The sequence below is a fragment of the Pongo pygmaeus genome, chromosome 21, assembly GCF_028885625.2.
Source record: "Pongo pygmaeus isolate AG05252 chromosome 21, NHGRI_mPonPyg2-v2.0_pri, whole genome shotgun sequence".
In the NCBI taxonomy this organism is placed as follows: domain Eukaryota; kingdom Metazoa; phylum Chordata; class Mammalia; order Primates; family Hominidae; genus Pongo; species Pongo pygmaeus.
The window spans coordinates 29726816-29739120 of record NC_072394.2 but is presented as its reverse complement, the minus strand read 5'-3'; the positions used below and the strand labels follow the sequence as shown (position 1 = coordinate 29739120).

The 12305-nt window shown below is 43.8% G+C and overlaps 1 protein-coding gene across 3 annotated transcripts in view; it reads right to left on the bottom strand.

Annotated features, from left to right (window-relative positions):
- Positions 1-285: 285 nt before the first annotated feature.
- Positions 286-12305, bottom strand: part of RNF24 (ring finger protein 24) — a 91534-nt gene continuing 79514 nt past the window's right edge. For all 3 annotated transcript variants that reach the window (XM_054467923.2, XM_054467924.2, XM_054467926.2), the window contains 2 exons: positions 3847-3926; positions 286-3058 (listed from right to left, as the gene is read on the bottom strand). In XM_054467923.2, the coding sequence (XP_054323898.1) occupies positions 2920-3058; positions 3847-3926 (219 nt within the window). In that variant the 3' untranslated portion in view covers positions 286-2919. The remainder of the gene's footprint in view (positions 3059-3846; positions 3927-12305) is intronic.

Genomic DNA, 12305 nt, shown 5'->3' with positions numbered 1-12305 from the left:
ATGATTCAGCCACCCATGGAGTCCAGTTAGGGCTGAGTTATGCTCCACTAACCCATAGCAGACCAGCAACATTCTATCTTTGAGCTGCTTAAGAAACACACAAGGGATACCAGCCAGTGGTCCAAGAGCAGACCAGAATCCCCACGCATCTACACAGTAACAAGTCCCAGCAACTCCTGAAGATAGATGCGGCAAGGGTGATTTTACCATGGGGTTTGAGTCTGAGCCAAGAGAGTTATAAAGGGGTTCCTAACTCATTCTTTAAAAAAAAAAAAAAAAAAAGTCTTTCAAACAAAAAAACCCTGCAATTTTAATGAGAATTAAAGGAGGATGTAAATTAAAAGGCCTATTTGTCTGTACAGCAATGCAGATGCGCAGGCCCATCCTGGTAGAGGACCCAGATGCAGGGAGCAAATAATCGGGTTGTGTTGCTAAGAGTCACAGGAACTACTGCTAGTGATACTGGGCTTGCTGCAGGAGGACGTCACGCTGAGAAAGGGAGATGACTACGAGCAGAAAAAGTACTCTCACTGTTCCAGCTTCCAGCCCAATCCTAGCAGAATGAATGCATTTTAAAATCACTCCACATTCACATGTGCTGAGAAGGTTGTTAGTGGTCCCTCATCTGGGCAAAGCAGACCCAAGATGGTGCTGAGTGCAGGGTGCAGAGCATTCTTGTGCTCTCCTCTCACGGCTGGAACTACCTGGGCTTTGCACCCTGGTCCAGTGCTATGTATCAACCCCCTCAACATGCCTGTGGCTCTGACACGGGGGGATGAATTAACTTGCCTCTGTTCAAATATACAGACTTGGTGAGGCTGTCTTGTTAGTACTGATGCACAGGGACAGAAAAAGGCTGCAACTTTCAGTTGGGAGAATCCTATAAAAGCTGTGAGCAGCAATAATTTGCAGTATTGATCATAGGGAGGGAAAAAACATTCTCTTTCCTATTAGAGCCCCATAACAGAGAGGTGACATCTGTCCCAAGGCCTTTCCATGGAAAATGGTGGCTGCTGGCAATTAGTGAGGCTAGTCCAGAAGCAAGCCTCCTTCTGACATTGGTCACTGAAAACAGCTCACTATAAACGGGGTGTTTTGTGGCATTCAACTCTGTTGTGCTACAAATACAGAATGCAAAAAGACAATGAAAGTAGGAGTGCATAAATAGTTTTTTTCATGGGTGCCAAACAGGCTAAGGCTTTCATATAAAAATATTCCTCACTTTCCTTGTCCTGTTTAGGAAGCAGTCCAGTTGGCATACCACGAATAGGTCACACATAGGAAATGGCCTATTTTGACCAACTGGATTTGTAATTTTCCAAACTGGATTCTGTCCAGCACTTTTCTACACTAATGGAAATTTTCCTCCTCATCTGACCCCAGCCATCTGAACCAAGGACAGCTTCCCTCTCCTAAGAGGACAGAGGTTGGATTCCAGAAAAAAATCCTGGAGTCATGCCAAGAGCAGAGTAGCAAAGCTCCCTCCATCCATTCTCCATGTCACGCAGACTGTATTCCTAATGAAAAACTTCCCCCACTCACACCTGTGGGATGGAGTGGAGCAAAGCAGTTGATGAGGAATTGAGGCAGGCGCTCCTAAGATGGAGGGAGGCGGAGAGCAGGGCTGTGGAAAAGAATTTTCCATCTGACCTGCTACTTTCCATAGCTAATTTATACAATATTCACAAATCCTAATGGACTCTGAGTCATTTCTAGAAAAGTTGGACAGAAAGAGCCAAAGAGCAGCATGCGTTTCTCTCCTATAAAGACACTTTCAGTTTTGGAAGTCCAAATACTGAGGCACACACCAACGGTGGACAGCCCTGCAGGAGCTTCCTGAAACTATTTACAATTACAAGTGGATCACCAGCTTCAGAATTACACAGGGATCTTATTTGGGATAAAGTGTTAAAAAGTGAATGACAGGCTTTTTTTTTTTCCTGAAGTAGAAAGGGAGATAGGGCAAGAGAGAGAAGAGATGGAAGGAGGAGGGGGAGAGGCCAAAGGGTTGGCATTCCCTTCATCCAGCCGGGCCAGGAGTATGGGCCATTCTCAAAAAGCCACAGCTCTTTGGAGCCACTCGAGGGGTTCACAGTGGCTTCCTCCTGAGGCAGTGGCAGTGGGCCCACAGCAGCTACACTGGAACCACAGTGCACACGTGGGGATGTGGGCAGCCTCCTGGTTCACTCAGGGACTGTGTGGACTCAGGGCCCACCCCCTGCTGGGGCTCTGGACGGGCCTCACTGGTGCACAGGAGAGGGAAATGATGAGACGAAATGGCTTCTGACTAGGCCTTTCCAAGCGCATCTAATGTTTTCAGCTTAGATGATTTGATAGCAGGTGTTGTAATCCTGAGGGGGAAATAGGTGGCGAGGGACACTACTACTCAAAGCCAAGATGGCCTTATCAAAGGAATATAACATGAGCCTTGCGGGCACTGCCTCACCAACCACTGGTGGCTGGTTGTGCTGGTTTTACTTGGCTCAAGGGCTGCTGGGAGGGTTTGCTGCTACAAAGGCCTGCATGGCCTACATAGAAACCCATCCATCTGCAGGTGGGGGTGTGGCTTTAAAGACCTGCTCTTAGTTCCCTTCTTTACCCTCCTGCTTGACATGGAGGTGAGGCTCCAGGAGAGAGAGTGTAATGGAGTTAGTAAGAGACCCTCATGAAGTTTCTTGAGGCAAACCCGCAGGCTCATCCACTCCTCTTCTCTCGGCAGGGGGTAGCGTCAAAGTGCTTTGGTTGTCACAAGACCCAGACACCTAGGTTCCCAGCTTGGCTGGCCCAAGAGTTCTTCATGAGGCAAAAGAAGTGGCAGCTGGTGTCCTAGGTAGAGAGCAGCCAATACAGACACCACTTGTGTTCCTCCTGGCTCCACACAGACGTCATGTCCAGCAACAGTCTGATCCTTGCGGTAAGCTATACAATGTTCTCTGCCCCGGGAAGGGGCCCCTGAGGGGGTCCACGGTCCTGCTTACTGTGCAACTGGGCCAGCTGTAGAACTGGCATGTTGCACAGGGGACACACTTTACGAACCTCCAGCCACTTAATAAGGCACCTGCAGAAGGAGACACCACAGGGGGAAGACGTCAGTCCTATGCTCATGGCACAGCTGTTTTGCTGAACATATCTGTCACCCAGATAACGTCTGCTGTATGGTCCAAGGAGCTCCCCTCCTAGGTGGTGAACGGATGTCACCCCCTGGAGAGAGGGAAGAGACAGAAGGAGTGGGGAGAGGCCAAGGGGTCAGCAATCCCCTCCTCCTTCCAGAGCCTCCCATCTTCCACGTGTGAAGCCACAGATAGTATGTGATACCCTCAGTTGCCCATTACTTCTTACAAGGACAAAATACACTGAAGAGGGATGTGAGAAGCAGGAAAATAAATTTTTCTAACAGAAATACAAAACAAAAAATTTTAAGAGAAGGAGAAATATTAATATGTCTGCAGGAAGTGGGAGGAGAGGGCCCCACACTACCATTTATATCTAGACTTTATTTATTTTGATTTTAAATAACTATGGTTTTGATTTAAATAAGTTTTTAGGAGATGAGGCTCTCACTGGAAAGTTCCAGCTAAATAGCTGTTTATTGCCTGGGCTCCAAGTGAAGGCTCATTTTGGCTCTCTGCCCATAGTCCTGACGTGGTGGTCACGTTCCACCACTCTGCTGTCTCCTAATGTCATGCACACACACACACATCCCATCTGTAGGGTGCTGTCAGCTTTCTGCATTACAGACCAATCATAAGCCATCAAGCTTGTCTGGCACTGCCCTAAAACCCAAAAGAAGTTGGTCGATGTGCCTCAAACTCGGGTCCCATTAAATAATTCCATACCAATACTTACTTTCTGTGGAAGGCGTGCTTACATGGGCAAATCCCCAACTCATCTCGAGGCTTGAAGTCTTCTAGGCACACTGCACAGAGCTGAAAGACAAATGCACAAATGAAGCCAAGTGTCTGTTAAGTACCCTCCCAGGTACAAAGTAGAGTGCAGGCTCCTAAAGGCTCAACCATTTGAAGGGACTGAGACTCTTATCTTAAAAAAAAAAAAGAAAAGGAATGAATGAATGAATAAACGACTGAAAAGAAACAGGCCCAAATCGATGAGCGTCTCCTGCTCTTCCTGTCCCACATCTTCAAGGAGGTGGGCAGATGGGAGAAGACAAAGCAAGAGGCAGCTGCCTTTACTTCAGTGCATCAGAAGTGTGGGACTGAGGGAGGGTTACTCTCACATCTGCCAGCTTAGCCTGCTGTCCCTTTCCTGGTGTACCGAAGAGCTGAGGCTCCCTGGGTTCTCCACCTTGTCAGCAGCACAGCCTGGCTCCCAAGCACTCACTGAAAGGGACCGCTCAAGCCCTGGCAATCTTTTCTCCTGTTTTTATGTACTGCTTGCAGTAACATGCTATTTATAGTTCCTGGGGCCTCCCACTTTGGCACTGTCCTTCTGTCAGTGTCTCTGTCATATAAAAAGTTACTGAAGACTCAGTTAACTCATGAACATGTGCAGATGGGACCAGGACTGCTCTCAGCCAATGATTAGTCTCCATGGCTTGGAGAGAGGCCTTTGCCTTCGTACCCACGGGTTGGGTTCCAACACTGTTTCCTGGGCATTCATCAGGGCTCGTGGATACCATGCGTCACCACACTGACCCATTTTACAGACGAGGAAACAGAAGCTCAGGAAAATAATGTTGCTTGAGGCCATTTAGTTGGAGAGTGGCCAGGCCTGGCTGGGGACCCAGGTCTGTTGCACTGATGTGCTATTGTGCCATTTCTTTCTCCTGCCCAGTGGTTGAACTCCTTCCTCCCTACTTGCTTACCTGTCCATTCCCAAGGATCCTGGTTCAGGCCATCGCCACTTCTAGCCTGGACTGTTGATGGCTTTGCTGTCACTAGTTTCTTAACCTATAACACGTAACCCAGTCTTCTTAGGTTATGTAACATAATCTAGGCAGGACATGTGGCTCTTGGTGCCCAGTGAACAGTGCTATGTTGGTTTTTAAACATCCTTGCTGAGGTAGCTTTCAGGGCCTTGTGTGTATGACAGACAGGATCTTCACAGCAGGAGAATGGATAACTGTGCTCTGTTGGACTTAGCATCCCTACCAAGATGGCAGGGGAGCAGGGAGGAGAGCAAGACAGGTGGCTGGTCTTGGCTCAGACACACTAGCTGTGTGGCCTCTGCCCTCAGGATTCCTCACAGAGCTCTGTTCCTTCATCTGTACAATAAGGACATGACCTGCCCCACCCCACACAGGGCTGTCATCAGCTCAGCTTGGGGGGCAGGGTTAAGGACACAGTAAGGCAGTCTACCAATGCCAGCTGTTTTTATTGATGTCTACATTTTATAATGGAAGTACTGTTTTCAAGCCCATTTTTGTTTTCTGAAGGGAGGTTGAGAACAAGCTGTGGGTAAATGTAAGAATCCAGCAGTTTCAGCCTAGTGGTATCTTTTTGGGCCTCAGCTTCCCACCTGTAAAGAGGGAATGATGCTCCCATCTCCTAGACTGTGTGATTGGCCCTCTGGCCTTCAACAGCCAGTTTTCCTCTCAGCCCTGCCTTCCGAAACAGGGGCAGGACTGTCCTCTGGAGATTTAGCACTGATCCTATTGAAGCACAGGTTGGATGAGTTGCTTATTTTTATTCACTTATTTTTCCAGGATCCAAAATTAGATTAGTAGCCTTTCCAAACAGGAGTTTCTTTTTTTCTTTTTGAGATGGAGTCTTGCTCTGTCGCCAGGCTGGAGTGCAGTGGTGCGATCTTGGCTCACTGCAACCTCTGCCTCCTGGGTTCAAGTGAGTCTCCTGCCTCAGACTCCCGAATAGCTGGGACTACAGGCGCACGCCAACCATACCCAGCTAATTTTTTATATTTTTAGTAGAGATGGGGTTTCACCATGTTGGCCAGGATGGTCTCGATCTCTTGACCTTGTGATCCGCCTGCCTCAGCCTCCCAAAGTGTTGGGATTACAGGCGTGAGCCACTGCGCCCAGCCCCAAAATGGAGTTACTATTAATGGTATAATGTGCTATTATGTTCTGAATAAACAGATCCTAAAACTATAGCCACCTGAGAAAAAACAAGATAAACTCTGACACGTTAAATGCTAAAGGTGACCAAAGTCAATGGCAATCACAAAAAGAGAAAAGCCTCAGATGACTTCCTAGAAGCTCCCTAAGAGCCAAACTCATTTTACAACTTTCCTTTACAGATCCTATTTTGCAAATAAACTTCCGTTTCCAGTATTCAATGAGATTGTTTCTCCAGTGTGACTTCCCATCACCATTAAAAAACTGAGATACAATTAATCTACTATAATATTCACTCCTTTAAGTAATAGTACAATTCAGCAGTTTTTAGGTATATATTTGTGCAGCCATCTTTACAATCTAATTCCAGAACATTTGCATCAAATGCCACCCACCCGCCCCCCAAAAAAAGCCCATATTCATAGGCAGTCACTCCCCATTCTCCCCTTTCCCCAATCTCTGGCAACCAACCACTAATCTGCTTTCTTTATTGATGGATTTGTCTACTCTGGACATTTCATATAAATGGAACCATACAATATGTAATATTTCGTGTCTGGCTTCTTTCCCTTAGCATAATGTCTTCAAGGTTCATCTATATTGTCACATATATCAGTATTTCACTCATTTTCATGGCTGAATAATATTCCATTGTATGTATGTACCGCATTTTGTTTACCCATTTATCTACTGATGGCCACCTCGGTTATTTCTACCTTTTGACTACTGTGGACAATGCTGCTATAAACACTGGTGTACAAGTATCTGGTTGAGTCCTTGTTTACATTCTTTTGGGTAGGTATCAAGAAGTGGAATTGCTGGGTCATATGGTAACTCTATGTTTACCTTTTTGAGGAGCTACCAAACTGATTTCCAAAGCGGCTGCACCATTTTACATTCCTACCAGCAGTACGTATGGGTTGTAATTTCTTCATATCATCACCAATACTTATTCTTGTCTTTTTTACTATAGTTATCTTAATGGGTGTAAATGGGTCATTTCCTTAATGACTAATGATGCTGTGCTTATTGACCACCACATATCTTCTCTGGAGAAATGCCTATTAAGTCCTTTGTCAATTTATTAGTTGGTTTCTTTTTATTATTAAGTGGTAAGAGTTCTTTATATATTTTAGATTGAACTCCCTTATCAGATACCAACTAATTTTGACAAAGGTGCAAAAAGCATTTCAATAGCAGAAGGAAAGCCTTTTCAACAAATGATGTTAGAGCACTACACATTCATAGACACCAAAGACACACGCAACCTAAGCAGAAACACAACCTAAGCACAACCAAAGCACAACCTAAGCAAAGCAACCAAAGGAAAAAACGGATAAACTGGACTTGATCAAATTAAAAAACTTTTGTTCTACAAAAGACCCTGTTAGGATGAAAAGACTGGGAGAAAATATTTGCAGACCTTTTTATTTTGCAGGCTTATTACTGAGTTCTAAGAGTTCTTTATACATTTAAATACAAGACCCTTATCAGATATAAAACTTGTGAATACTTTGTCCCTGTGGGTTGCCTTCACTTTCAAGATAATGTCCTTTGAAGCACAAAAGTTTTTAATTTTTTTTTTGAGACAGTCTTGCTCTGTCACCAGGCTGGAGTGCACTGGTGCCATCATAGCTCACTGCAGCCTCAATCTCCTGATCTCAAGCAATCCTCCAGCTCCTCAAGCCTCAACCTCCCAAATAGGTGGGACTATAGGCACACAACACGACACCCAACTAATTTTTTTTTTTTTTTCGTAAGTAGAGACAAGGTCTCCTAGCTATGTTGCCCAGGCTGGTCTCAAACTCCTGAGCTCAAGCAATCTTCTCGTCTTGGCCTCCCAATGTGTTGGGATTACAGGAGTGAGCCTCCATGGCTGGCCTGATGAAGTTAAACTATTTTTTCTTAGCTTGCTTGTGCTTTAGATGTCATATCTAAGAATCCATTACCTAATCCACAGCTATGAAAATTTATACATCTATGTTTATTTCTCCTTTTTGTTTTTTTAGAGACAGAGTCTTGCTATGTTGCCCAGGCTGGTCTCAAATTCCTGGACTCAAGGGAGCTTCCCGCTCAGCTTCCTGAGGAGCTGGGATTACAGGCATGTGTCATGGCACTGGGCTCACCTATGTTTATGTCTGAGAGTTTTATAATATTAGCTGATACATTTAGGTCTTTGATTAACTTTTGAGTAATCTTTGTATATAGTATGAGGTAGATGTCTAAATTTATTCTTTTGCATGTAGATATCCAGTTGTCCCAGCACCACTGATTGAAAAGACTATTCTTTTCCCACTGAATTGTCTTGGCAACCTTGTTGAAAATCAACTGACCATAAATGTTTGAATTCATTTTTGGACTTGCAGTTCTATTCCACTGATCTATATAGCTATCAATATACCTGTGTCACATGTATTAAAAACTGTAGCTTTGTATAGTAAGTTTTGAAATTGGGAAGTGTGAGTTCTCTAACTCTGTTCTCTTTTTCAAGATTCTTTTGGCTATTCTGGATCCTTTACATTTCCATGGGAATTTTAGAATTCATCTGCTTGTCAATTTGTGCATAAAAAGGGCAGATGGGATTTTGAAAAAGATGATTTGGTAAATACTTTGGATACTACTGCCAAATTACCAATATTACATTTTCTAACCAATGAACATGGGATGTCATCCCAATTATTTAGGTTTTATTATCTTTTCAATGTTGTATAGTTTTCAGCATATAAATCTGGACTTTTGTTAAATTTATTCCTAGGTATCTTATTTTTGATGCTATTACAAACGAAAAAAAATTTTTTTTTTTGAGATGGAGTTTCACTTTTGTTGCCCACGCTGGAGTGCAATGGTGTGATCTCAGCTCACCGCAACCTCTGCCTTCTGGGTTCAAGTGATTCTCCTGCCTCAGCCTCCTGAGTAGCTGGGGTTACAGGCATGCACCACCACACCCAGCTAATTTTGTATTTTTAGTAGAGACGGGGTTTCTCCATGTTGGTCAAGCTGGTCTCGAACTCCTGACCTCAGGTGATCCACCCGCCTCGGCCTCCCAAAGTGCTGGGATTACAAGCATGAGCCACCGCGCCCGGCCACAAATGAAATTTTCTTAATTGCTAGTGTGTAGGTTTAACTAGTTTTTGTATATTGATCTTATATCTAGGAAACCTTATGAACTCATTATTAGCTCTCATTTTTTTTTTTTTTTTTTTGAGACAGAATCTCACTCAGTCACCCAGGCTGGAGTGCAATGGCATGATCTCTGTTCACTGCAACCGCTGCCTCCTGGGTTCAAGCGATTCTCCTGTCTCAGCCTCCTGAGTAGCTGGAATTACAGGCACCCACCATCGTGCCTGGCTAATTTTTGTATTTTAGTAGAGACAAGGTTTCACCATGTTGGTCAGGCTAGTCTTGAACTCTTGACCTCAGGTGATCTGCTCACCTCGGCCTCCCAAAGTGCTGGGATTACAGGCATGAGCCACCACACCCAGCCTAACTCTCAGTTTTTTTAAATTTAGTGTTCTATAATATTTATAAAAGTCATGTCATCTGCAAATAGACAATTTTACATCTTTCCCATCTGAATGCCCTTTATTATCTTTTCTTAATTGCCCTGGCTAGACCCTCGAGTAACAAGTTGATAAAATTGATAAGAGCAGGAGTCCTGTCTTCTTCCTTGTCTTAGAAGGAAAACTTTGTCTTCTACCATTAAGTATAATATTAGCTGTGGGCTTTTTACAGATGCCCTTTATCAGGCTGAGGAAGTTCCCTCTATTTTTAGGTTTATTGAATGCTTTTATCACAAAAGAAAGCTGGGTTTTGTCAAAAGCTTATACTGTATCTACTGAGGTGACCATGTCTTTTCTTCCCCCATTTATTCTATTAATAAGGTGTATTACATTGACTGATCTACTTATGTTGAACCCACCTTGCACTCCTGGGATAAGTTCCATTTGATTATGGTTTTTTACATATGTAAAAAAATCCATATGATTTTTTACATACTGTAGGATTTGCTTTGCTAGTATTCTGTCGAGGATTTTTACACTTATATTCATAAGAGATACTGGTTTGGCATTTTCTTTTTTTGTAATATCTTTGTCTGGGTTTGATATCAGGGTAATACCAACCTCTTAAAAATGAGTTGGGAAGTGTTGCCCAACACTCGTCTTTTTTTTTTTCTTTTTTTTGATATAGATCTCACTCTGTTGCCAAGGCTGGAGTACAGTGGTGCAATCATGGCTCACTGCAGCCACAACCTCCTTGGGCTCAGGTGATTCTCCCACTTCAGCCTCCTGAATAGCTGGGATGACAGGTGTGCACTGCCATGCCTGGTTAATCTTTGTATTTTTTGTAGAGATGGGGTTTCACCATGTTACCCAGGCTAGTCTTGAACTCCTGGGCTCAGGCAATCTGCCCACCTTTGGCCTCCCAAAGTGCTGGGAATATAGGTGTGAGCCACTGTGCCCAGCCTATCTTGTCATTTTTTTTTTTTAAGTCAAAGAATGAATCCTATGATAATGTCAGCCCTGTTGGAAGCTAGGCAAAGAACAGACATTTACTGATTGGTCAGTTTATAGATACTTGAGTTTGTCTGTTTTACATATTGAAAGTCAGAAAGGTCCCTTAATGGGATCTGCAGAAGGCAGAAGAAAGCTGGGTCAAGTCACTCAAAAGTAATTTTTTGCAACTTGGAGAACAGCAGAAGCTTCACATCTGTGGGGGCAGTAGAGGCATCATGATGTAATGGCTCCAGATGCAAACATTCTCTTTCTACACACAGAAGCTAGATGACTTGCCCATTCTATTCAACTTCCTTTTTTTTCTCTAACATTCTTTTTTTTTTTTGGAGACAGGTCTTGCTATGTTGCCAGGCTGGACTCCTGGGTGCAAGTGATCCTCCTGCTTCACCCTACTGAATAGCTAGGACTACAGGCACAAACCACTGTGCCTGGCTAGTCAACTTTCTTAAACCTCAATATATGCAAATGCAAAATAGGGAATAATACTTACCTTGTCTAAATTTGTCAAAGTGTTAGTTCCCTTGCTCCTAAGATAATTATATGAAGAAGCAGACATCCTGATAATTTTGTCACCTTGTGTACATGATTCCATGTATATCACACTATTATACCCATAAATAAAGCAAGTCCTAGGTAAAAATAACTTTATAGCATGTATGTTGGAAACAGGCACAATTTTCTAGTACTCACAGAGTGTATGATCTCTAAAATGCCCAAGTAGGAAGGATTTAATAACTTCCAAGTGGTTGACATAGTCTATGAATTTACCTCAGATACAGACTAAGGAGTGTAGAGTCATGTGAGACGAAGACAGTGTCACACAATGAAAATGATCTATAGCTCAGGTGATTCAGCCAAAATGGTTCTTTTCCTTTTTTCTTTCATTCATTCATTCATTCATTGAGACGGAGTCTCGCTCTGTCGCCAGGCTGGAGTGCAGTGGCGTGATCTTGGCTCACTGCAACCTTTGCCTCCCAGGTTCAAGCGATTCTCCTGCCTCAGCCTCCTGAGTAGCTGGGACTACAGTCACCCACCACCACGCCCAGCTAATTTTGTGTATTTTTAGTAGAGACGAGGTTTCCCCATGTTGGCCAGGATGGTCTCGATCTCTTGACCTCGTGATCCGCCTGCCTCAGCCTCCCAAAGTGCTGGGATTACAGGCATGAGCCACCACGCCCGGCCTTTTTTCAATCAATCAATCAATCTATCTATCTATCTATCTATCTATCTATCTATCTATCTATCTATCATCTATCTATCTATCTTAGAGACAGACTCTTATCTATCTATCTATCTGTCTGTCTATCTTACAGACAGGCTCTCACACTGTTGCCCAGGCTGGAGTGCAGTGGCATGATCATGGCTCACTGAAACCTCGACCTCCTGAGCTCAAGCGATCCTCCTGCCTCAGCCTCCTGAGTAGCTGGGACTACAGGCATGCACCACCACACTCGGCTAATTTTTAAAATTTTTTTATAGAGAAGAGGTCTCACTATGTTGCACAGTCTGGTCTTGAACTCCTGGACTCAAATGATCCTCCTGTCTGAGCCTCCTAAAGTGCTGGGATGACAACTGTGAGCCACTGCACACGTCCAGTTTTCTTTTCAGATAATCATTCTGTGATAGTGGTGGTGGGCATTCATTATTATACCTTTCCTTGAATACTTATAAGGATATCACATCATCTGCAAAGGCAGCAATTCTGGTTCAGAGGTGTCATTTAAGGCTGGAATCCTTGAGAGCTAGTATAGCAACTTAAA